Source organism: Epinephelus lanceolatus, chromosome 17, assembly GCF_041903045.1.
Source record: "Epinephelus lanceolatus isolate andai-2023 chromosome 17, ASM4190304v1, whole genome shotgun sequence".
NCBI classification, from domain to species: domain Eukaryota; kingdom Metazoa; phylum Chordata; class Actinopteri; order Perciformes; family Serranidae; genus Epinephelus; species Epinephelus lanceolatus.
The window spans coordinates 31,949,050-31,976,871 of NC_135750.1; the positions used below are offsets into that span (position 1 = coordinate 31,949,050).

At 42.5% G+C, this 27,822-nt stretch overlaps 1 protein-coding gene across 3 annotated transcripts in view; it reads right to left on the reverse strand.

Moving 5' to 3' along the window:
• adgra1b (adhesion G protein-coupled receptor A1b) overlaps window positions 1-27,822 on the reverse strand; it is a 247,673-nt gene that overhangs the window by 66,416 nt on the left and 153,435 nt on the right. For 2 of the 3 annotated variants that reach the window (XM_078176317.1, XM_033613474.2), the window contains exons 13-14: window positions 18,319-18,529; window positions 17,611-17,819 (exon numbers count right to left, since the gene is read on the reverse strand). In XM_078176317.1, coding sequence (XP_078032443.1) covers window positions 17,611-17,819; window positions 18,319-18,529 — 420 coding nt within the window. Of the gene's footprint in view, window positions 1-16,918; window positions 17,480-17,610; window positions 17,820-18,318; window positions 18,530-27,822 lie in introns of those variants that run through there. The other variant, XM_078176318.1, reaches the window with a different exon arrangement.

Consider the following 27,822-nt stretch of genomic DNA (forward strand, 5'->3'; position numbering starts at 1 on the left):
ATGTGGTGCTGTTGAAAGGTTTCGCGCTATCAAATGCTTGTAAAAACAATTAATTTTCTCTGTGTGAGGTTTAATTGGCAGACTAAAGTCGCAAGTTGATTGATATCAGTTAGCAAGACTATTGCTGTGTCCGAAATCACACACTATGCACTACATACCCAATATGTGTGCTGTCACTCGACATACTTTTGTGTGAATTAGAGCTGGGCAATACATCCCTGTTATGTTGAGTCTGTGTACCCTCTGTATATTCGGGTTTTATTGGGGTCTATGAATTTAGTGCAGGCCTAACTCTTTTTTCCCCCTCGCCAGTAGTTTTTGGAGTTTTAGGTCACAGGATGGATATTGATCAGTTGATCCCATCAGAGCTGATCTGATCAGATCAATGGATCAGAGAAGCAGCTGTTTGTGTTTGTTTTAGACCCAGCACAATGAAAGGTTAAGTGTCACTTTCACTGAGCCTGACGCTCTGCTGCATCATCTGTGATTAGAGTACACTCTGCACTGCAACAGTGTAGAGCAACTGATGATAGAATAGTATATATATATACAGTATATATATATATATTCTAAAAGCACACCTAATTAACAGGCCAGCTCCAAAAATAGAAAATCAAAATGTTGCTGCACATGTTTCAATCGTGGCAAGCTGCCACAAATGAATGAATGTGTGGGAAAGCCTGGTTGTCTTACTCACTTAGTTGTGAAATCCACAGTACTGATGATTATTTGTCAAAAATCTCATTGTGTAAATGTTTTTTTTAAATGCAACAATAGTCAACCCTACAATATCTCTTCATGATATTCATATTCATACATCTTTTTGGATGTGCTAAATTACCACGTTACTTCCTACAAGCCTCTTTACTGGTTGGAGATGCATTACCATGGTAACCTGAGCCAACTTCAACTCTACTGGCAATTTAAGAATAATTGAAAAAATATTTATTACAGCTAGTAAAGTGAAATCTTATACATACACATACACTGAATCATTACTGATGTCACGGAGCTGTCATGGTCGCTGTCAACCACTGTCAATTGTGAACTTTGTCGCCTACCATGTTGCATTGTGGGATATATTATTGTCAGTGTAGTGTCCAGTGTTTGCAAACTGTAATATTTCAACAGAAATAGTATGCAAGGGGCGTTGGTAGCTTAGTGGATAGTGCCGGCGCCCCATGTATAGAGGTGATGCCTCGCTGCAGCAGTGGCAAGTTCGACTTTGGCTTGCAACCCCCTGCTGCATGTTGTCCCCCCACTCTCTCTTCCCATTTCACTCTGTCCTGTCCATTAAAGGCAAAAAGCCAAAAAAAAAAAAAAAAACTTAAAAAAAAAAGAAAGAAAATTAAATAGTATGCAAGTGACATGCTATTGGTTTCTTATTGAGGTTTCAGTCGTATGAAAAAAGCACACTGAGTAGCATGTTAGTATAAGATTTCAGATGCAGCCTTTGAGTATACAGCCATGTTAGTGGCTCCGTGAGGCTGCAGAGCTGTGCTTTGAGCTTAATGCTAACTTCAGCATAACTTTCACAATGCTCACAATGACAATGTTAACATGCTAAGACGGTATAATGGTTACCATGATCACAATCTTAGTTCAGCATGTTTACAATTGCTAATAAGCAATAAACCCTGTAAGGTTGATGGGAATATAGTTTTGTAGTTAGTTTCGTAGGTATATGGTCATGAATATTTCAATTTGGACAAAGTGAAATTTTGACCTTTGAAGATGTTGCTAGATGAAATGTTAAGGGTTCACTAAACGTAGTATAAATTATCCTCTGTTGGCATACGTGTACCAAATTTAATGTAAATTCACTCAATAGTTGTTGGGACATTTCAGTTAAAACCAAAAATGTCAATCTTGTGGTGGTGCAAGAGAAAAAGTCAGGGGATAGCCAGTAGGATTCATCCTCCAAGGACCAGGAATGTCTGTACACAGTGCATACCAACCATATACTAATCATAGTATATGGTAAATGGAGATATTTCAAGTTTCAGTGTGGACCAAGTGCTAGAGCGACTGATTGACTAAGAAACAGACTGATGTTCCTAGCATAGCTAGAAAAAAAGAAACAACCCTTTATGATAATTAAAACATGATGTATAGATCTACTTGCAATCACAGAGTGGCTTCACAAAGTGATGTTACTTATCCCTGAAAAATAATCTTTGCCCAAGCAAAGACACCAGCTTTCAGAGGGCATGCTGACAATAGCCAAGATTAATTTAAGATTCTGCTAAGATTAATCACCGAATTAACATAAATTAGCTACTGCTGATACAATCTGTCATTTCAACCACCAAAGTGACAGTAAGTGCCAGCTAAAAATAAGAAACCTGTTACCTTAATGTTTTATATATTGCTCTGTTAATAAAAATAAGCAAAGAGTGATAAAAGATCCCCTAAGATATTTGTTAGCCCTTGATTTTCCTCAATCCAGGTGTCTTGCCAACCAGGAATCGAATCCAAAATGGCATTACCCACCAGAACCCAACCCGAACTCCATGGTGAGATTTCTCAATCCAAACAGAAGATTTAAGCCACCACCCTGCTCCTTCTTACTGGTAAGAAAACCTCCCATCTCCTCAGTCTGGGGACATGTATCAATAAAAGTAAATCTGAAAGAAGACTGGTATAAAATGTAGAGCAAAGAGGATGAATGAGACTAACCTCTCCTTTTTAAAGTCACTATATGAGCAAACCTGAAACTCTGCCTGCCAACATCATGTCTCTCATCATCTTTGCACGTGTGTGTGTGTGCACGAGAGAGGGAGAGGGAGGTGTGGTGGTTGGTAGGTGTTGTCTGAGAAGGGTGACTCATCTCTTCCAATCGCTACATGCCACAGAATGCTCAGTGGATGGGGGTCTGTGTGTGTTCACGTGCGGTGCACATACACACACACTCAGAGTCACAGGTGTGGATACAGAAGCACACACAAGGGCAAATCCAAGCACACACTCACACACACAAATGCCAGAAACACCTCAGCCCTCTTACACACACTGCTCACGCTCTGTCTTCAGGTTCCTGAGACAGCATGCTGTTCAGCACACAGAGTGGGAGCATACATTACACCAGTCCGCACCTCGTTCCCTTGCCGGTCGATACGTTGTACCAAAACATGACATTTTTTTCCCTGTAACAATGGACAAGAATAGGGCAGCGCTCCACAGGTTCTGCTCTGTTAACACTTAAAGACGGCGCAGCAGAGAGGATGCACTGTAAACCCAGCCTCTGCAAGCAACACAATGCAAACAGCCTCTCTAACAGAATGCGTTGCTCTCCGGCAATGGAGGTCTCAGTGGGTAAATAAGCTTACGTTTGCGTGTGTGGTGCTTAACAGCGCCGAGCTGGTGCCTTTGCAGAGTTCTCTCACACACGCATCTGTTTCTGTCCACCATTTTCACATGCCCTCTCTCTGTCTCCAGTACAAGCCTCTAACAGCTCTTCTAGTGCTGGCTGACTACATAAAAAGCACCTGAGCAATGCTGGGCATTGACTGGCACCATTAGCATTGCCATAGAAACCACAATACATGTTGGAGTTTTGCTAACAGTAATCTCTGTAAACCAATATCTGCATATGTATGCAGCATCTGTAGACAACAGGACAAGATCTTTGTATTGGGAGCATACTTGTTTCCATTTGTAGTCCAAGTAGCATTGACCTTTGAGTGGAAGGTAAACAGAGTGTGTGAATTTGTGTGGACAGGTGGAACTCATTGGCCAAAACGCAATCTCTGAACCCTTTGGCGATTGACAATGATTATGCCTGTATTAGCCTTTTTCTAAAGTCATTGCTCTGTATTCATACGCAGATATCTGTTTATAGAGATCAGCCGAGATTACTGTAGCATGGAAAAGGAAGTCTTGGCCTAGATATCCAATTGCAACATCAAAACCCACACATCCTCACTCCCAGCTCATCAAATACTGACACTTGGACAGTGGCTCCACACATGAAACGATGACGCTCTAGGTACCCCTCCAGTGTCAGTTTTGGTCATTTTGCATGTCATTGTGTCTTTTCAAATTAAACTTTTCTTGGGAAATGTACATTTTATGCTAGCTAAAAACATGTAGTCTCTTTCAAATTAAACTCAACATAAATAACATAAATAAAAAATAAGAACATAAATATAAAACTTTGTTCTTAGGCTTACTTCCTTAGGTTTAGGCAACCAAAGCATGATGTATGTTCCTAACGTAATGTAGCCTCATTCCTATGCTACACATCATGGTAAATTATGCTGTCATTAAAATAATTCAATTGACTTTTGGTTTCACACAGGAAATGAACAGTGGCCTCTTGGGTGAAAGTCCAGAGTTTGTTTGACCCATTCACCTCCCCTCCCGCCTGCCCTATGCACAATTTCTCGCTCTTTATAGTATCATGGCAGTTACTCAGAGCATCAAAAACTGCCACAGAGTCCGCTGCATTTTATACCCCAGCTAAAGGGTGCCTTTGCGTGTCTGTATCTGATGTCAAGGGCCACTGACCAAGTGTCGATACTTGACAAGTTGGGAGTGAAACTGGGTTGTCAAATCTCCCACAGTATTGTTCGTTGCCCACAGAGGCTTCTCGTCTTCACACTGATACCTGATGGGTTTCAAGACTGTACACCTACCTCCCTGAAAAGCCAGAATAAACACCTTAAAAAAATAAATGGCCTTGTTGTGATGCTTTTTTAAGCGCTGTAAGGAAGTGTTGTAGTGTAGCCAGTGTTGGACAATTGCTACCATGTTTTCTAACTGTGGTAGCATTTAGCCCCCTGAGACAAAGGTGCTGAGAGTGAAGGGGGTGTAAGGGATGTTCCTGAATGACTGCAGTCAACCGTGCAAAGAGTAAATGCATGAAGAATATGTAGTGCATCAGACAGAAAACAGCTCGTAGCGGGGACAACAATGAAAAGCAGTGATAGGGGAGATAAGGAGATGAAGAGTGATTATATAGACAAAAAGCATGGAGACAGATGGAGAGAGCAGGCCAGATAGGTAAATCATTACCCCTTCAGCCCAGGAAGCTACTGTATGTCTGACTCAGATCTCTCTCGGCCTCTTTTCCCATCCCTCCATCCCCCAACCGCAATGCAATTTTCCTCCATTTTTGATTACAGATTGCTCGCCATGATCTCAGCCCAGTTCCATTTTACGATCTGACAGTTGTGCTATCTGTGCCATTTAGACCTAAGTGGACGCTCCATCTCCTCCACCAGCAATTTACATGTTTGCATCTCGTTAGGGCCATTTGTACGGCAAAGGCAAAGTGTCAGGACAGTGAAAGGGGAGGGAATTTAAGCGCCAAGATTAGTTTTCACCTTTCATACCAGAGCGCATCGCTCATCCAGCGTTAGAAAGGCCCGTCTATGGATGGGTAATTCACTCCAACATACATATCTTCATCAGTATACATGAGCTCATACCAAGATGGATGCACAGAGAAAACACTTGAGGATACAATGCCACTCAGCACTGCAGATAAACCCAATGGAGAAAGATTTCCTTTTAAAATCATCCCTACTGCCATCCATCAAGCTAACATTGGTCTTCATGTTCGCCAACATCAAGGCAAAGATATCTCGAGTGTTCTTTCAAACTACCTTGCCGCTACTCCAAACTGCCCACTGACCCCACCCAGCTGGCACCCTACAACTAATCTTGGATCTGTCATGGACTCATTTCAATGGACCCTTTCCTTAGACTTACATAATTGGACTTCTTCTATCAGATTAGAGATTTTATGATCACATTGTTCAGTTGTAATCCCATTGTTGCATAGTGTGTCTTTCATCTTCTATTACTGTTACGACTATCTGTTCATTTTTAATAGCCATTTTTTTTCCCACCTACAGCAGCTGTTGCACACCCAGCTGTCCAAGAAGAAAGAATCTCTCTTTGAATAGACTCTCCTGAGGTTTCCTCCTTTTTCTCCCTTCTGTGCTGAGGTTGTTTGAGGAGTTATTCCTTTCCGCTGTCTTGGGCCCTGTGTAAAGCCCTGTGAGACATTGTACTGTATGTGATATTGGGCTATTCAAACAAATCTGACTTTCGAGGCCTTACCTTGGACTTTCTACAGCCCTGTCGATGTATGATCAATCCTCTATAATAGTAATAAAGATCCAAGTAGCCTAAATGGCCAGTACCACTCCTTCTTCAAGGTCAAGGCTGGCCTCAGGCTGTTCTCAAAAACTTTTTGTACATTTGTCCTATGAAAAGTAAGGCAGCTAAATTTGTACAAATCTAATGTTTTTTGAAAGACTGCGGTCTCAGACTGCGGTCTCAGACTGTGGTCTCAGAAGGAGGCAGGTTGGGGTGGTGGATGGGTCACAAAAACGCAGACTTTTCCCCAAGACTGTGCCCTAGAGACACATGTTCATAACTGTGTGGACGCTGAGTGAACTCTGAGTCATTTTAAGGTGTGTCTTCACTGTGTTTCTTTTCCTAAACCTAACCACAGTAACGTTACATGCCTAAACCTTACCTCTGAAACTTTACGTCAATCATGTAACTTTATATTAAGGATGAAATGTCATTCGTGGGGCGAACTGTTCTACTTCCCCAACTTGTGTTTGTTAGTCCCACATCTATTTGCTTTCGATGAGGAGACAAATCTTTAAAACATGTCACAAACATACAGTTTTTTTTCAAGTCAGTTTTCAATAACAGTAGGGAAGTGTAGTTTAAAGCAAATATTACTAAAACAAGAGTGAATAGTGGATTTACTGGGACTTTTCACACCATAATAACAATAATATACACTAATGAGTATTTACAGCATCAGGGCACTGAATTTGAAATAACTTCAAATAGACCAACGTATCCTACTACAACGGTTTGTATGAAATCCTACAAATTAGCACCCCAGGAATGATGATATGTATTCAGTGTATAATTAGATTAGGTTTACAAAAAGAAATATGGTGACAATGTACCTTAAAATTACTCAAAGTTCACATGGTTCCAAACATCGGTCTTCTGGGTGAAAGTCCAGTGTTTTGTGACCCATCCACCATCCCAGCCTGCCTCCTTATGGGGACCGCTTCTTTCTTTACTTTCGTAAGCACATTCATCACATGATCACAGCCTTCCGAAATACATGGGTTATATATAAATTACTGGCTCATAATAACATGGGATATGTATGACTTTTGGTGCATTACTTGTTATAGGAAAATGTCCAAACAGTGCATGAGAACAGCCTTAATAAACTACTGTGTGTGTTTTCATGGCAATGAAGAAACCATGTGGCTCACTGATGCGTTTCTGGACAATAACTGAGCTCTGGGGCACAAAGGAATAAGCTGCAGGTATATCAGGCTTTGGTTACACAGACAATAATTGTTAGAGGGAAAAAAACATTGTTGTTTTTGGTCTTTTCATTGGATTTGTAGAGAAAACAGGAAGAAATGAATATCGCCAGTGTTATCATTCAAGGCTGCTGCATTCTTGTTAAATGGTTCTCACTACTTCGTGGTTTGTCCTATCAGAGAGCACAAACGCATGGTTGGACTGCTCTGTCTGTGGAATTGTCTGTCCCAGATATCATCAGGTGTTCCTGCAGTTCATGATTGGATATGAAAAAAATGAAAATTGTGAACAATTTGTGAGGTTGGATCTAATCTAATAAACCCTTGGCAGCCTCCAGTAGCCAACAAGAGAATACTTTCCTGCATGAAAACACTGAAATATATATATATATATATATATATATTAAAAACACATCCTTAAAAAATCGGTGAGACCTCTACTAAAAATCTTAAGGGTTCTTAATAGACCTTGCCTAAAGATATACCCCGTTGTCTGTCATGTTATCGTGTCCCCTTCAAATTACACAAGTCTCATTTTCTGCTGTCCTTATCTCCTCCATAGAAGTGCACAGGGGGCCACGTTGCATCAATAGCTGCTCCCTAATTATAAGCCCAGCAACCAGCAGCAGCAGCTCCACACCCTTACAGCAGAATTAAAAAAGACGCAACTGCAGGGCATGGCTGTACTCTCCAACGCTGCGGAGAAGAATGTACTTTTACAAAGCGATATGCGTCATGGGGTTAAACGTCAAAAGGTCACAGTGATCGTGATTAGCTGTGGCAGAAAAAGCCATGATGTATAATAAACCACTTGCGAGAGCTTAATTTTTCAACTCCGTTATTAAAGTGACCGTCGCCTTTAACCTTTGGCCTTATTTTTTTCCCCCAGTGCTACACTTTTGCTAATCAGAGCCTGGCAGCAGCAGCAGCAGCAGCAGCAGCAGCAGCGAAATGGAGGGGCAGAGGCAGACATTCTGGGAGCTGCCGTCTTGGCTGACAACAGAGGTGGACATGCAGACAGCCACAGGGCTAGATCACTTTCTGCACTGCCCTAATAGAGAAAAAAAAATCTGTTCTTAATGTGTTTGTCTAGACTGCCCAGCATTGTGCAAATGAGGTGCTGTCCAGTTCAGTTAAATGCATTGCACAAATACAGCAACCCAATTGAAAGCCAGTGACAGAAACTCAAATAGAGGCAGAGAGAGGAGGAAGAGAAAGATAGAAAGAGAGAGAGAGAGAGAGAGAGAGAGAGAGAGAGAGGCTGTTTACACGGCATGCCCTCATTTCTACCAAGCTGTCTCTGGGGTTCAGAGAGGGTCGCACTGTCGACTAGGGAACAGCTGGTGAGAGAGGAGGGGTGGGGGAGGGGTGGGGGGTGGGGGGGGGGGGCATTTGAACACGGACAGTTTCAGATCAGATGCCATATTATGATGTGAACAGTTCTTTTTTTTTCTTTGCTTGAGAACTGTTTGGTTGAGACTGTGTGTACCGACAGCGCTCTAGGACATGAATCATGTATGTCAGATGGCCTCTGTCACATGCAGAGGACAAGCAGGACCTGTTTCATTTCAATCATTTCATCATAGACGGTGCGGCAGATGTATGCCAGTCCTCACAGTATTGCTATTAAGAAAAAATAAACAACTCATTTATACCTCATCCAAGTGTTCATATCTCCCTAATTGTCTGAGAAAATGTGTGCCAAAAATCATCAACTTGGAAATAAAATTAAAATGCGACTACATCATTATCTTTCATACAGACTTGCTTGTCAGCAAGGACAGTTTTACATTTCAAGCAAGCGGTTTGCCTCTCTCTAAAAAAAAAAAAACGGAGCACAGTTTTGGCTGCCAATTAATCAGTGACTGTATATAAACAACATCAAAACCATGACACCATCGCATAGCCTATTAACTTTCTTTACACAAACACACAGGCACACACATTAAGTGCAACAATCCCTTCTGCTGTGAGCAGCACTATTATAATCTGTCATACACTTAGCTGAGGAGCATACATAATTTGAATAACAATAGGTTAAAGCAATGCAATTTGTATCCAGGCTAAAAGACGAATACACACTGCATTAAAAATAGAGCGACCAATACAGAGCGTTGGGGAAAACGGCCAATAGTAAGTATCGGCTCAGTCTAGCAATGCCAGGGCAAAACTGTTGATGTCTCAGATAAATGGTGGTCTGTGAGCTCTGAACTCATTAGTCAGAGAGAAAACAATCTGCATCACATGTCAGGTTATTGGCCAACAGCAATCTGTTCTGGGAGTGCAGGGTAGGGTTGGGGGTAGACTGGTGGATGAGCCAGACCCTTCCCCTTTCACACCAAAACAAGTCCGCAGTCAGCAAACACTGAGAGGGTAAATCAGTAGCCACGGAAGAAAGTCTGCAGTGGCGATGTGGTTTCAGCAAGCACACACACTCCCCACACACACAGCAATCCCCCACGCACTCAAGTAATCATGTCTGACATCAAATTTAAGTTAATGCTTACAAATGGAACATGAGTGCATGTATTAAATATTAACCTAAGCCAAACCTCAGCTCATGTGCAGTTAAGTTCACACAGCACAGCACAGACCTAAGCCCTCAGTGTAACTGGTTAAGTCAGCGGCTGGTGAGGAGGCTTCACGGCTGCCTACTCGCCGATGGAGGTGGATTAGTGCTCGTCTGTCAGCTGCCGCATTCGGAACGAGTGCAAGTGAGGTAAAAGGTGAAAGGTAGCTGATGCTAAGTGGGCTGCAAATAATTAGCATTTGCTCTAAGAATTAGTTTAAGCTGCGTAATTATGACAAAGCTTAACACCAACACAAACACATTACGCATTACTGATTACTCACATCCTGTGAAAACTCTGTGGTTACTTTTAGTTCCATTTGTGGCTTATGCTACATCCACAAAAAATCACATTACACCTTTTTAAGTTATTTACCAAGTTTACAGAAGATGTCTCTCTCATTCAATCACCATCTTTAACAAAAAACACATTAAAGGAGTAGTTCAATATGCTGGGAAATACACTCATTTGCTGTCTTGTTGAGAGTTAGATGAGCAAATCAATGCAAATCTCATGTCTTTTTGGTAAATATAAAGCTTGACCCGTGTAGCGTAAAGACTGAAAACAGGGGAAACAGGTGGACTGGCTCTGTCTAAAGGTAACAAAATCCAGCTACTGCCACCTCAAAGCTCACTTATTTACACATTATATCTAGCTTATTTAGTCTGTACCAAGAAAGTGTAAATAAAAGACACATTGTGATTTTATGGGGGATAGTCTGTCAGACTGTTTGGTCACAATTAGGTTACCTCTTAAGGCCAAGATACACCAAACCAACATCAAAGACCTAGTGACGACAAAGGCAGATGACTCTGTTGCCTCACATAGCCTGTGTCTCAGCCAAAACGCTGCACTTGAACACACTACAAAGCCTACAGCCAACGGCCAATTAGCACATACGTTTTGCACCTGTGCAAGAAAAAATAAATCTCCATAACAGCACGTCTGTATTCTTCATCAAGAAAGGAAAACCAGAAGACTGGCAGGAAAGATTTGTGATGCTAACTAGCCAGTTATCACATTAGAAACACAGCCAGATATTGAAAGAAGAAATTCTATTTACTGTGTGTCAATGAACAATTACAAACTGTGTCTGCTAAATGGCTAAAAAAATAACCTTACCTAATATAACAAGTCTGTTTTGATCTCACGCCCTCTTGACTTTAGTCCTTTGTTTACTTTCCTCACTTCCAATTCTTATCTCGTGCACTGACCTGAACTGCCAATCAGAGGAATATCTCTCACTGACGGGCTTCGCCATTAAGATGTGCTGAATCAGCCGGGGAAAAAAAGCCGTCAAAGGCTGACTTATGCCAACGGTGCAGGACACACCACAAAAACAAGGCCGACAGATGCTCATCGGCTTGGTATTTCAGGAACCTTAGTCTCTTCTCCAGAGGCTCTGGGTCCTTATTGTGTGGTGCCCTGTTCCTCTAGCACAGACCCTCTTTTCTTAAATCTACTATCAGCTAACAAACACACAACCACAAGGCTTCATCCCTCTCTGTTGATATCACAGTTGGTCATCGCCCCTTCCCTCGTCCCCTCCCGCTAGAATACAACAGTAAATGCCAACACAGTGCTGTGAGACGCAGTTGTATATCTAAACAGGTCATCATCATTATCACTGTAAATCCCTTCATCTCCTTAAACACACACACCAAAGCTCCTTTAGTAAGAACATGTCTCAGAGATAGAAGAGTCAACAACATGCGGATAAAGTTAACCCCACTGAAGCTTGGCCTGCTTATGGGTGAACACTAAAAACTGGCTTGTTGTCTCATTATGTCTGCCTTGGGCGAGGATGTGGACAAAGGACTAATGAGGACACACAGCTCTGAGATTGCTATATGCTGGAAAACAGACAGAGAAAATGAGACACAAACACTGTTTCTGAGCCGCAGAAGATCTGAAAGTTGCCAGGAGGTTATTTTCAATTAGCAACACATATCTCACACAACTTACAGTATGTGTGTATTAGCTATAATTGCCAAACAAGAACGCTCCAAATTTGGATTGGATTTGAATAGACAACTCCCTTTAAAGGATGTTTTTTAAGAATACTCTCACAATCTATTGGTGTTTCCTCTTCACTGAAGCACAGAAGACTTTTTAATTTCATCTCCTCTTCCCTCCTACCATCCATTAATCCTCCATTTCCTCCAAGTTACTACCTTTTGACTGACAATAATACTGACTGAGTAGGCAATAAACATTTTGCACCAAAACACAATGTAATGCTGATGTATTGTTTGCAGCTTGACTGTTTGTGTATTCCCACAGTCATCAGGATAAGCAGTTTAGAGAATGGGTGGATTCTCACAGTGGCTGCGCTGTGTTTGTTCCTCTGCATGGGAGACAAGACCTTGTGGTCAGCTCCAGCAGTCAGCAGTAATGTCACACTGGTATCAAGCCTGTACAAGGCTCAGCCAATGAGAACTAATGTATCAAGATGGGATCCTGTCGTGGTTGGTTTGTTTCAAGATGGAGGTGCAGGAGCGAAGACAAGTGAATTGTGGTGTGTTTGGTGACTTTTAAACAGCAGATACCCCCGCTGAGACCCTGAAGCCTCAGAATGAGATGACCTTGGCATTGCACGTCTCTGCAAACAACTGATAAGTTAAATTTGAAGGGTTTTTATGTTGTAACAATGCAGTGGTTAATGTGTGGTTAGGTTTAGGTACAAAAACCACTTGGTTCGATTCAGAAACAGTCTTGTTTGGCTTAAAATACCCAATACACGGCTGGAAATGTCCCAATGTATCATTAAAAAATACCCACAAACACTACAATACGTCTGAAAATGCATCATGTCGTTAATAAATCCAAGTCTGTCACCACAAACACAGCTGGAAATGTCCACGTGTTGTTTAAAAACACCCGCTTTTGTTGCCAGAAACACAGTCAGAAATGTGCTGACCATGCTATAACGCCAGAAATAAAATGATCACAACACTAAGATATTTGAAAAACTGGAAAAATGAGTGTGCAACAGTGACGACTTCGAGCTGTCTCAACCTTCCATCAGCAGAGTGATCACACTAACAATGAGAACACTTTCACAGTCAGCACTTCATTTCATTTCCACTGGGTGTCCGCACCTTGTAGGCTCACAAAAGGGTGTGTCTCTGACAACCAATCACATCTGTTAAAATCATCACACCCAGCAACAGGGTCAACCACACCTCCTCACTAAGGTAAAAGTGTCTGTCCTGCCCTTGCTCACAGTTGCACGGAGAATTTTCCTACGTCATTCAAACACTATGACTCCTTACTGAAAATTTCACTCTGGTAACAAGGCTGAAAGAGAAGTGAGGCCAACGGCCTCATGTGGGAACATTTTCATATGACCATAATATTATGTTATTTGAATGCTATACGAGGCGGCCTGGTCTGCTCCTTTTATGGGCCAGATTTATTGCAGTCCTGCTATCAGACATAAACAAACAAAAACATAGTAGTCGTAATAGGGGACCCAAATAGTGAGAACATATTACTACAGCTGGCAGTGCAGCACCATGACAGAAATAAAAAAGCAATGGTTTGACATTAAGCTAAGCAACAATAATTACTTGACTATCATTTAGTCAATCAACAGAAAAGTCATCTGTGACTATTCTGCTGTTTGCTTCAGTCATTAATCAGCCAAAAATGCCAATTATTCTCTGGTTCCATCTCCTAAAATGTGATTTTTTTTTGCTGCTTTGCTTTGTTTTACATGATTGCAAAGTGAACATCTTTGAGTTTTGGACTGTTGGTTGGATGTCATCTGGGGCTTTGGGAAATTTTGATGGCCAATTTTTTGCCATTAGTTTTCATTTCAGACTAAAACATGAATTGAGAAAATAATTAGAAGGTTAATAGAGAATGAAAATCATCATTTGTTGCAACCCAGAGGCAGTCCATTATAAAATAGGAAATAGTCAAGTCAACGTGACAGTCATGGTGATGGATTTCAGTAACATACTTGAATCAAATTAGGTGTTAAGTCCTGTTATTAAGAAACATCAGGTCTGGCGCACATCTGCAGTAATATAGCCACTTCCTATCCTGCTAACATTTGTACATCATCTCAGACTGGTCCAGTGGTGGAGGGTAACTCAGTACATTTACTTAGTACTATACTTAACTACAATTTTGAGGCACTTGTACTCGTTTGTCATTAAACTTAACTACATTTATAGGGAAAATATTGTGTCTTTTATTCCACTACATTAATTTGACGCTCTAGTTACTACTTACTTATTAAATGATTATCTGATGGTTCCCAAAAGTTTTGGCTTGTGACCTCTTACAGTGTGTAGTTAGGGCACCTTGTTATGTTTCCAGTGTCTATGAGTTGTTAGCAGTTCCACCAAAAGAGACATTTCCCGACCAGTCTTCTCAGTCATATTCCTTTACATAACTGTTAGAGGCCCAAATAAGTGTAAAAGTATCCAATACTGGTAGTTTTACTGAAGTAAAGGATTTGAATACTCCTTCCACCATTTCTCTCTCTTCATCTGTCTTCTTCATTTACTTCCCTGCAAACCATCATCAACAATAACCACGACTGTCCACTTCCACAGATGCCTTCATCCACACTATGAGTCTCCATCATGTTCAACCAAAACGTAACCTGTTCTACTGTAACTGTGATGCAGAGGCATCACTAAAGGAACCTCCTGTTTCCAGGAATCCACTTCACTTCACATACTCATTATATCCTGTACAGTGTATGGGAATACATCTCTGAATAGCTCTTCTCTTATTGGACCGCGGCCTTAGGGCCTTTGTTATGATTGGATACTAACAAAAAGCCAGCCACCCCCTCCGTGTGTCTCTCGTTCTAAAGGTCTGCTCCTGCATATTAAACAGACTGGAGTGTTGCTGCAATCAAATGCAGGAACTCCTTCATCTATGTTACCACTTCAATGAATAAATAAATGAATAAAATTAACCACCTCTGAGACAATAAGAGCACAGAGTACACAAGGTGGTTGCAGGGAGGAGGTGAGGTTTTTTTTGGAGGGGGTTAAAAGGGGGGCAGGAGGGTATGGTGGGGGGGTGAGACTTGTCACTGTGATGAAGACAGATGATGAGGCTGCATTGCTGTAAATGAGTGAGTCAGCCCTCCCTTCAGACAGACACAGGGCTGTGGGAGGCAGGGGGGGGGGGGGGGGGGGGGCGGAGGCAGGACAGAGGGAGGGAGACAGGGAAATGCATGGGAACTGTCCCCAGTGCTGAAATCTGGAACGGCTGCTTTCTAACAGCTTCAAGTTCAGCTCAGTGCAGTGGAGGAAAAAAAACAAAATTCAAAATAGAGGCATGCTGTCTTTCAATACCTGACCCACATCTGAAACAATCAGTATCACCAGTATGAGTGTTACAGGTCAGTAACTGACCTGCTTTCTAATGCGAGAAAAACAAAATGATGCATTTATTACACCTACCGAGCTTCAAAATCCACAGCAGGGGGAGTGTAATATATGCCCAAACAAAAGCTTTGCTGTTGAGTTTTTCCACACAGATGCCGTCCCAAGTCGGTTATTTGGCATTCTGATCACAAAGCCAGGGGAGGGAGATTCTCTACCATGTAATTCTTTCTGAGCCAAGTCAAAAAGATTCTCATTAAAGTGCTTTTTATATCCCAAACCTCAGTCCCCAGGGACAATTGTATTGGGCTGTCATGCTATTTGTAGACTAATCATCTTCACACACACACATACACACACTAGCCCCATAAGAGCTTAATGTGAAAGGGTCTGGATCAACAGGAATTGGATATTGCATATTGAAAGGCGTTGTGCCTTTCAGGCATCTATTTCCCGCCTCGGCCCCCCCGCCCGTATTCTTTGAAATTATTTTGTTGCATTATTCATCTTTCAAAGCTGTCATGCTTTGTGGCTAACCCTCTGTCAGTTTGCTCAACATCACAGATGCACCATGAGATGGATTCTTACACTGTGTGTTGCAGACAGCTGATCTAAGGAGGAATTCAGCTGTATCATTTAGAAGCGAGGAAGGTGATACAGCTATATTAGATACTGATGTGACTGCCAAGATCAGGGTACAAAGCACACTTCATACTCAGGAAAAATGCGAGCTCCACTGTCACCTTTTCTAACACTGTCACAGAAGCTGAGATCCAACTTTGGTCATATAGACTTTGTCACTTGTTACCATGATTTTTCCCTCAGAACACCAAAGCAGCTTTATTCTCATCCCAGTGCTTTCATTTGCAACTCGTGACAAATGAGAGCTTCACTGATGAAGCCTTCTTACTTATAAATACTGTAAATTAAAAATGGTCAACTTGCAGTCAGGCAGTAATAGGCAATTCCTCTCAGTTTGACATGAAAAGATTATGCAACAGGTCTAGTACTTGCAGAAGCCATCCTAAGGGTCATTGTTGCAATATACAGTATTTTAGATGAGGCCAACAGGAGAATGATGTCACAAGTCCGTAAATAAGGGTCCTTTTCTCGGGCACTGCAGAGACCAGGCGGGTGTGGTGACTGCATTAGTAGACGCGCAATCCCCGGCGCAAACGCTCGCATAAGACCATGATGTGGACATTCCTGTGACGGCTTTCCACCATCGCTATGACTACCTTCTACTTGTCGGACGTGTCTTGAAGTTCAAATCATAAATCGGCTGCCAGGCAATTTGACAAATTTGCCGATCTCGCTTTATTCCGACAGTCACAAGGTGCCCATTGACGGTGCGCCTCCCCAAGCCCGTGTTTGATAGACAAATACATGCACAATGACAATCTGACATCTGCTCCCCATCTGACAACAGCTTAGTATTCTCCACAGACACCCTGCTCTCTCCCTCTGAGCACCCCATGCCGTTTTTCTATGCCGCTATCCCTCTGTACCCCACTCTTTCTCATTCCTATGCGGCTTTTTTTTCTCGAGCCAGCTTATTTCCACACACGAACAACAACGGAATTGAACAGCGGCTTCATAAAATATGCAGGTAAAAAGGCAACTCGGAAAGCACCGACATCTCAAGCACATCACTTTTCATGCTCTACTGAGAACTGACCTCCCAGTCTAACGAATCCCACTCTTCGGTAAACATCCGGAGGATTTCTTTTCATCCAAAAAAGCGGACCAGGCGCAGCGGCTCTATGGAGCGACTGGGCGATGCGATGCCATTGCGCTTTTGGTATTATCCTCATGAAATCAATTTGAACAGGGGGACGTCGTCAGGAGAAGGCATCTCGGCGCCGTCGAGACCAACTTGAGAGCGACACAGATGAGCGATGCTACGTTTTACAGTCCAACATTTTCGCTCGCCGATGGTTGCAACCAATTAGCACACCACTTGCGCTCGGAGGCGAATAGCTCCTGACAAGGCGCTCCTTCTCTTGAGCCTCGCTTCTATTTCAGCTGCTGTGCTGCTTTTTGGAAAAAGGTGGCAGACTATACAACACACGCAACTTCTCATTTCCAGGATATAGGGGGGGAATTTAGCGTAGCGCACACTCCAAAGCCAATAAATCCCCCGTAGCGCATTTGACAAATCCTTTCCCTCTGCTGAGGAGCAACAATAAATGAAGCCTTTAAAGGTCCCTGCATGAAGTGCCTCTTAAAACACGTGACTCCATCTATTCCATGGTGGAAAAAAAGATGCATTTGATCCATAATAGGCCCTAAGCAGTGGGAGACGCGTTATGTGGGGGCACTGGCGGTGCTAAAATGAATGACACTGGTACCACACAGTAGACTACTCACCATTAGCACAGCAAAGTTATTATGATGGGTGCAATGAATAGTGGTCGTGTTGCCCCCGGAGCCTGTTATGTGGCAGCCCTCTGCCCTCCAGCCACCGTGTCCATCCAGCAGGTCAAAATCCCAATAGGCTACGGTGGGGTCTACACCCAGTGCGAAGTGCCTGAGAGCAATAGTAACGGAGTGCACGGCGCTCCCGAGGCTGCACCCATCTGCAAAGAAAAAGAAACACATTCAATTAAGGAAGCCAAGTGGAAAGTGTGTAAGCGCCATGGCCGAAACAAGCGTGGACATGGGTGCGCGCACATCCACATACAAACACACACGCGCGCGCGAGCGTTATGTAGACATTGCTCAAGTGTCAGACTGTTACTGCAGTTGACAGACTGTTGTGTGAAGTGTTGTGCATAAACTTTAATCTCAGATAAAACCGAAACTAATCTCCCTTTCCCCCCAGAAACAGAGATGCAGCGGTGTTGTGATGTGAACATTCATGCAGTGGTTTCATTCATTTAAATGATATAAACAGTGAGCTTTGATTCATTTTGGCAACAAGCACACTATGGCTGCAAAGCGTGTTTCAACGTGTTGCGCAGAACAAACTGATAGACTGTGTGTGTGTGTGGTTCTCTCTCTCTGTGTGTAAGCATGTCGGCAACACATACAGCGTTGACATCACAAGCATGATGATAAAAATGGATTTCCTCTTACCTAATTTGGTGAAAGCAACTGGTGTTGAAACGCTCCTACGCTTCCCATCGTCTGCGAGATTTGACGAATTCCCCGTGCAAGGAAAGAGTTTCCCATTGCGAAACACAATAAACTGCAGCTTGCAAGTGGAGTTATCAACAGATTGCAACGCAGAGGAGGAGATAGGCGTACCAGCCAGCGGTAAATGGATTGAGGCGACTGCCACTGAGTTCTGCGGATGGAACAAAAAAAGAGAGGAAAATAAAAATTAAATAATGTCTCCCGAGATGCGCAGGGGGGAAAGAAAAAACAAACTCCCATAGAAAAAGACTGACAAATTGCTTTCCTCTCCAGGAGTGGAGGCGACCATAAACCACAAGTGACCAAGGGAATGAGAATCACGTTTGAAGCGCTCTAGTGCGCCTATTTGGTCAGGCTCCCTGCCGCAGAGGTGGAAATGGTTCTTACCATTTCAGCTTGAGGGCACATCAACACTGCAGCTTGATTTAAAGAGACAACCGGTCTGACTTTATCTTCTTTTCACCGACTATAAACACCAAAGAACCCCCGAAAAAAACATCCCTGGCAACATTTGGGGAAAAAAGGGTTTCTAGGAGAAAGGCATGGCTTGTGTGTCAAGGTATAGAGACCCGCCATCTTTGAGCACAAGTGAATCCACACTGATCTTGTAAACTTGCTTTTTATTGCTGTAACTGCAAGCAAAGCCCCTCCAGGATTCCCCTGAGCAGCCATACCCAGCAATCCCACCAGAGTTGCATTCAAGATCCACAATCCCTCTGATCTGTTATGACCTGTAGCTGATGATTTTGCATGTTGAACAAATGACATACTTGCAGTCAGGAGTCTGTCCCCCCTGCTGTCCCAAGAAAATCTGTGCTAAAAATCAGGAACCAGCCTTTTTGGAGCTGCATGATAACAGCTGCAGGAACTTTGCCACAGCTATAGTGAACTGACGCCCCTGGTGGACAGAAATGTTGTTCAAGGGTGTGCGGACCGGTGACTGGCTGCACTTACAGGAGAGACGGCACTTAACCCTGCCAAAAGATCAAGTTTAATAATAAAAAAAGCTTTCAAAGCGGTGCTGTCAGCACATAGGACCTAGACACGCTTCACTCTGTGCATCCTATCAGGTGATGTCACTGCATCAGGTCTAATGTGCTCAACATTTCATACATGAAGAAGAACAACAGTGTACTTGTCAAGGCATATAAACATGTTATTGGAAAGGAAAGGCTTCTGCACACATGATCTCAGCTGAAATTTATTCAGAAAAGTGCTAATCCTCTGGTCGGTGACCTTCATGGAAGTATGAAACACTTGAAAGCCCAAAACAGGCTGATATCCTCTTTATTGATGATTACAGGGACTGTTTATTCAACAGCTGAGGTTATTAACACATTTCTGCACCATGGACATATTTCTAGGAAGAAGCAAAAACACCATTTATCCATTAAGTGACCCTAATTGAGAAAGATGCTAATGACTAGGCTGATGATGTGTTCATAGTAAAGATAATGACTGTGTTTCCAAATGTTTTGTTCAGCTTTCAATCATGTCACCCGACAGTGTGAGGGGATCAGCGCTTTGAGCCTAGAGGGGAGGGAAGCTTCCTGTCCAGGATGAATGTGGATGCCCATAAAGTGCCCTTACCGTTAACGGGGAGCTGCTTAGTCAGTCGCTCAGCCCAATCAATGCTGGGGAGAAAGACGGCCAAATTTCTTAATCAAGTTAAACAAGAGCTGCTTTGTCCATTCTTATGTTCCCCGTGCTGGCTACAGTGTTGTGGTGTCTGTTAAATGTGGGTGCTGTGTAAGGATGTCGGTTTTGATTTATTTAGCTTTCGATAGCCCGGCACCCATTAAGCAGTAATGAACCAGTTAATTTTTAAGAAAATAATAAAACTATACAGGAGGATTTTCCTTAAGTCCAGCACTCCATACAGTCTGTGAGCTTTAGCACCACATTTGAATGTGCTATCCCTTTAGAGGTGCGACATTTTAATGTTTTGTGATATAGTTGACAGTTAGCTGCACTGACATGTGGAAACATAGTGCCCACAACCCACCGTCCAGTCTTCACCGGTTAGCTAACTTTAGCCATGGCCACTCTACTTGTGGATGTGTAAAGAGCACTAAATACAGAGTTGGAGGCGAGACCCTGTTCACTCCTATGAAAGTTGTTCCGTGGTGCAAGAAGCCAAAAATGTTCCACTGCTATGTATAAAATTAAATGATCAATGCTGCTTCCTCATCATTGGGCCCATAGAGCAGGCACCACCTGGGTTACGTGACAGCTAGCTAGCAGCGCCACTCATTTGCAATTACAGCTTGTACCACCACTGAGATGACATTGCTATGGAAACATAGTGGCCACCCTCCAGTCTTTCCCCAGCTAGCCTGGTAAGTAAGCAGCTTCATTTTGAGCCACAAAGCCACTTTAGCATACTTAACTAATATATGGTAGCACCACTAACTGTGCTGACACTGCTAACAGTGCTAACAGAGCTAACAGTGGCAACATAGGCTTCGTAAACAATGCTAAAGGGGGTTTGTGGTTCAAAAGTAAGCCGCTTACTTAGTGAGGCAACTGGGGGGAGACTGGAGGGTGGGCACAATGTTTCCACAGCAATGCTGTTGTGTCGGGATACCCTGACTAGCGGTAATTGCCAATTGAGCAGCATCACTAGCCAGCTCCCATCAGACCTGGATGTTGTGCAGTGCAGTAAGCTCAAGAGTAGCAAAATGAACGCTGACATGTGTACCCGGTCAAAAACATTCTCGACAGTTGACATTCCTAGTGTCATGGCGATGACGGGCTTCATGGTCCCCTCAGATACAAGAGTCTGGGTTGTCTGCTCCTCCTGGCCCTTCTATTATCCTGCAAAATAATTTTACATAGATGACAAAGAGCATGGCGTGCTTAAGCACAATTCTCTTACATTACACCCACTGTGTGTGAGGAGCCAGTGGTGATTTTTACAGCACTGGGTTTGTTCGCTATTAGTTTCTGCATTGACTCACTCTTGAAAGACTATTGATTTTCATCCTGCAGTGTGTGTATGTGTGGGGAAAGGAAGAAAGACAGAGAATCCTTGCCTTGAAATTTATGTTGCATCATTTCCTTTCTCCAAACAGCTCAAGCTTGGCAGTCTGTTTCCGAGACGTCATGAGATACAGACATCAGAGATAGAGGCGGAGAGGGTTTGAGCCTCGGTGACCATTGAGAGATGGGAGAGTTAAGGGGTCCTTCCTCATACGGAGAACACACGTCAGGTGACCTCTATCCCCTGGGGGGGTGTTTTTACGGCGTACATCTCACAAAAAGAAATCTTATCTTGTATACTTGTCTCCTCATCTCTTTCTACATCTTTTATCCTCTTTTATGTGGCGTATCAAAGGGATTTACAGCCCAGAGGGTGTGCTATAAGCCACGGCGTGTGCAAGGTCCCGTTCTAAGCGACAATCTATGTTCCTCCTGAGCAACCTAAACAGCTACATTTCCTCAACCCCAACGCCACTGGGGACCTCACACTTCAGAGTTGATTTAGCTGGTTGTACTTCAGCCGTCTGACCTTCCTCCGAGCCCCAGCCTTTCCAACAGGGCAGCATGCTGTAGCCTTAGTAACCATAATCACACACTCCCCTCCGTTTCTTGCTCTAGCCTCGGGATCATTCTCCTCTCTGTTTTTTTTTTTTTTTCCACTTCTTCCTTTCCTTACAGAGGGCATCCAGGTGAATGTCAGCTCCTATTTCAGGCTGTTCCCTCTCCTCCACCTCCCTTCCTCCGTCCTCCCCCACCTGCTCCTTGATGCACAGCCCTGCTTGATTGAACCACAAAGCTGCAAAACAGCCTGCAGGGCAAAACACAACAGCGCTGTTTGACCCGGGGCAGCCACCAAATCACAGCATAAACATCACGCTTAAACATGGCTCCTTGACTTCACAGGGGGATTACTGTCGATGTGTGTTTAGACAAAGGGGTGAAAATTAAGAGCCAGCAAGTGTGCTTTTATTGCATAATCCAAAATTAGAAAAAGCTACGGCTCTGTGCCTTTGTAGATATATCTGTGGGAGAGATAAATTTATTTATTTGCGCAGGCGGCAACTTGAAAATTAACTATAAATGAAATGAATTTAGTTTAAAGGGCAGCCCGCTGAGCTTGGCCCCAGCCGAGAAGAACTGCTGACGAGCAGGATGGGAGATTTGCATAATTTTTCTTTTTTGTGTGTAATCATTGGTAGTCCTGTCAGCGCAGACGTGGTCAAAGACACAATGACCATGACAAATAGGTAGACTTCAGCGGTCATTTCTACAGAGTCTGAATATGAATGCTCACAAGCAACAATTAGCAAGACCTGGTGCATATGCCTCTCCTGGAGCTACCTTCAAGCTTTTATTGCCTGAAATTAAAAAAAATACAAACAAAGGAAACATAATTCTACAAAAGTGATTGCCATGGTTGCAGCTTGAAAGGCGTTTTCCTCCTGAGCATCATTATGTTGTAGTGTTGTTAGCATTACTTATCAAGAGAAATTAAACACAGTCCTACGCGGTTTCCATGCCAACAGGAGTCTGTTTCCTCCAGACGGGTTGTGTTGGGGGGGACATTTGAGCAGATTTGAAGCAGGAAACCAGGCTTTTTGGAGAGGCATGGATGTGCTTCAGCTGTCAGCTACACTCTCCTCAGTCAGCTCTGACTCAAACTGTCACATTGCGGGGTTGAGTCTTAACAAAACCATTCAAGAGGCTGCAACAGATGGACAACATTGTTTGACTAAAGAGGCATTGTGGATTACAAATTAATGAGTTTATTGTGTGTAAAAGCATAACAACATATTAGCTGCAGGGTGATAGATAATGAGGCAAAAGGAGCCAAGCCTTTGAGACAAAACAGATATTAAAAGGGAAGTTTTTGGCGTTAATTAATGCAAATACATGACTCTTTCTGCAGAACCTTATTTGCCATCGTCAGCTTCCCCCGTATAAATGAGTTTGTCTCATCAGTCTCCTGGTGCCACGTCAATGCAGCCTGCATGCCCATTATTAGTGAAAGCAAAGACGACTGTGACTCAGTACAGAATGTCTCTTGAAAGGCACATATTTTCAGTCAGCACTGTAATGATAAGAAACAATTTGGGCACACAAAAAAAACAAACATTATTTCATTACTCTGAGTCATCTCCCATTTTCTTAAAGAGTCAGTTCACCTAAATTACAAAACAACATATTCTAACTTTGTGGTATGTGGTGGCATCTAGTCATGCAAATACTTTCTCTTCAATGTGCAGAGATTTGAAGATAGCCACCTGATCTTTGAGATTCAACTACAGTAGCACAGTAGTAGTACCTTACATAGATAATAGGTCCAATGACAGCTGTTTACAGCAATGACTGTGGATTTATCCACAGTGAAAAGAACGCAGTTTGTGGAACGCATCCTTATAACCAGAAAAAAAGGTTGACATAGGATGATTCTGCAAAAAACACTGGATTATATAATTGAAACCATAAAATATCTCCATACTGCTCGTCCATAGTGATCCAAGTGTCCTGAAGCCCCGACATAAAAAGTTTTTTGGAAAAACGTCCTTTACCTCGGGGCTTCAGGACACTTGGATCTCTACGGACGAGCAGTATGGGGATATTTTGTGGTTTCAATTATCTGTTTTTGGAAGTTTGAATCTGGGGCGCTGTAAGCCTCCATTAGGCAGAGTTTTGTTGCTACCCCTTCTCCCCTGGGATCTCCACAAGTGTTGTGAGGACTCTAAAACTTCACCTGAGCCTCCATCGGCATATGGGTGAGCAGATAATGGATGAATTTTCATTTTTGGGTGCACTATCCCTTTAAGACTGTGACCGTCTGTGCAGGGTAGGAGGGAGGCAAGGGTAGTGGATGGGTTAAACACAAATGGGACTCTCACCCAGGAGACCGGTGTTTGTGTCCTGTGTGTGAAAGTTAAGGTTGAGGTTTTTTTAAGTACATAATGCAGTTGACATCATGTGACATACATCACATATGTGATCATGTGAGATATCCGTTAACTTACATAAGTGAAGTTACATAAGTACTTTTGTTGGCTAAATCCAAAGTAGTTGCCAAAAACTAGATTTCCTATTAACGCATATTTAATTTGGCAGGACACTGTAGCATGTAGCAAGCAGAAACAGACACACTGTGAGCACCACACGTTAAGTTACACTGACTTCTGCTGTATTAGCATGGTTCAGTACCTGATTTAAAGGCCACATTTCCAACTTTTTCAGTGGTTCAGATAGGTCTGTTTTTTGTATTCACTGATGATGATAGTTGATTTCCAGTTGGGGAGTAACTAAGCCAATCTGAGCTTTGTGGGTCTGATTGAGAACAGGGACATAATCTTCCTGTATCAGAGCCCAAAAAAGTAGCTACATCCATGAACGACAGTGACAGAAAAATGACAGGGAGTGTAGATGAGATCAGTCATGCTGTACAGGTTTCTGTAAGACAGATGTCCAAAATAACAGCTCTAAATCGTCCATTATCGTGACAAACAATATTAAGTTGGATTCATACTTGTATGTATCAGTCCATATTGTGCTTTAATAATTACGGGTTTAATTCTTCCAGGTGCTTTGTGATCTATAGTATCTAACTGGAGTTAAATCCAGGTAATAAAGTCTTTCCTTGTCTCATTACAGCTCGGTTGCCAGAAAAAATGTCGGTTTGTACATTTCTGTAAATCATGTATACGTCACATTTGTACATTTCATACATATCATAATAACTAGGGATGCATGATAATATTGGCACATCATTGATATTGGCTGATAATGGCTTCAAAATGAAATATTTGAATCAGCCAACATATTGATAATATCGGTACGTTATCAGTATCGGCCAATATCGGCTTTAAAATGAACTATTAGAATCAGCCAACATGCCTTTTCTTATTTTGCACAATGAATGAGTATTACATACATTGAAAGCATTCTATTTCATGTCTCCATCTGCTGGTGGGCTGTCATGGTAAGAGTATGCATGCATAATATGATGTTAATTCCACTACAGAAGAGACTTGATGATCACTAAAAGTAGGTGCGCGAAAAGTGGATATATCGATATCGGTTATCGGCCAAATAAGTTGTCATATGTTGGCATATCTGATATCACCAAAAAACTGTGAATCCCTAATATTAATGTTTCTAAAGTGATGACTGATTACATTTATATGAGCCAACTTTGTCATCAGGAAGTGGGTGGGTGGGTGGTGGTGGATGGTGGGACACTTTGGCAAGATGGCTGCCATGCTGCAGGCCAACATTCGAGACCAACAAACAATAGCCATGTTTCCATCAGCCTGTTTAGATGCGCATCTAGAAGTATCGCATTGGAAAATTATGATGGAAACGCCAAAATTCGAATTAAAATCCCCTGATTCGCACAAACTAAAATACGCTCGCTTTAGCCGGATTTTGGTTGATTCAAAAAAATGTTGATTCGCAAAATGGGGGATGGAAACAGTTATGTTCGAATTAAGTCTGACGTAGCGCACTTACAAGCTGGTTGCCAAGCGCCAGAAAACATAGAAGAAGAAGAATGTGAGACTTGTTTTGTTTTCGGTTCTGTGGGAAACTCGTGCGAGTTCGTAGTTTTTACCAAAGTCCGTACATGAAACCGGTTGTTTTTTAGTGAGACATTGACAGCATTTCCAGCTGTGACTGTGCCGCCCAGACTGGGTAATTTAAGACAAAACATGATATTTTCCTAACCATGACCAAGTGTTTTTTGTGCCAACACATAACCACACACCAACCACAGAGTTGACGAAACATAAAAAAACAAAAAGTTTCAAAATACGGGACATAATAATGCACCAGTTGTGGTTTGGAGAACAGTACAATGTCAACATTTATCCTGGTGATTAGGTTGCTCGTTATTAGGCCCACACTTTATTACAGAGGTGGGGATTTCTCAAAACCTGGAGAAATAAAACACAAACTATCTGCATGGCTGGATACCATTTAAGAGAAAATGTTGTTTTTCAATTTGGATGAGCCAGTCCTTTATTATAAATCAATCTTTGTTGTCTTTGAGGGAAAGTTTGATGGATGTTCAATTTACATTTCAGTTCAACTGAAATGATTTTTAACATGTTTTCTCTCCGGTTTTACCTTTGGAAGCTTCGGCTTAGAAAATCCAAGCACTTCATAATAAGTGTTTCTCAGAGAGCTCACTGTGTTTTAAGAAATCAAAACTGAAAACATGACATCATCTCATTGTTAATGAGCAGACAGAGATTTGCATCACTGAGAAAATAACATTCATATTCTTGTCCACTGGAGGTGAAGAAATGGCTCTCCAGCAAGCGCCTACAGAGAGAGCCAATGACAAAACCCCAGCCTTTTATCTATTCATGTATTCATTCAGTCTCTAAACCATTCATTACCTGTTTATTCTCCAACAACCTCACTCTGAATACTGCTGAATGAGCTATAATTGGCCTGTTTGTGAAGAAGACTGAATTGGCCTGACTGGAATCCCAAGAAAAGAGTCAGCGTCCAGTCCACAACAATATACCTTTTCACCATAGGTTGAGAAAGAATTTCGCCCACACACACACATACACACACACTCACACAAACAGTCGTGTGGTCCTTTTGGAGTTGGTCCAGGTCGTGTTTTACTATCACAACATTTTCTCTCCCACGCTCACGCTTCTCAAGTTTGATTCAGCTGCAGGGCAGGAGAGACAGGATTAATGGGCGGTCATTTGGTGCAGCAATAACAGTTGGCTATCACACAAAGTGGGTGTGTGAGCACTGCCCGAGAGGTGAAACACAGTCATAACTTTGGATTAGGCCGCAGGGATAAACGTACGAGTCCCCCTTAATTCAGTACATCCATGAGCTCTGTTTTTTCAATTGCTCCCAGATTAGCTTTCACTTATTTTGGGTCACTGGTCTGATGAAGAAAAGGACAAGACAGTGATACAATCAAGGTCATGTTGAGCCACTAATTCATCAATAGATTTCTCTTTTCTGTTGCACCTGTCGGATGGTGTTATTTCAGACATGCTGCGTCTCGAGCCAGAAACAACTGTAGTGCTCTGATATCAAATGTCACAGCTCGTCTGTCCCTCGCACCGCCGTCAGAACGGTAGATTCAACCAGAAAGTGTGCATTCCACTCCAACAACGTGATTAAAGTAGATCTCCATTTGAAGAGAGAGGAGGGTAGAACAATTGCGGTCTCTTTGGGCCCTTTTCAGATTGTAATTTGAGATTTGGCTCGGAGGTGAAATGAATGTGAACTGGCGTGTGCGCTTGTGCAGATTGAACCATTCAATTACTTTTCAGTCGCTATTTGATTTTCCTCGTGTGTGGTGTTTATGACAATCTCTCCTTTTTGGCGAGCCAAGGCCAAGTATTGATCTCACAAACATATGCCATTCCGCTGTTTGCAGTTCAGGGGGGAAAAGGTGAACTTGATGAATTAACTGGAATGAAATAATTATGCCGCGCAGTG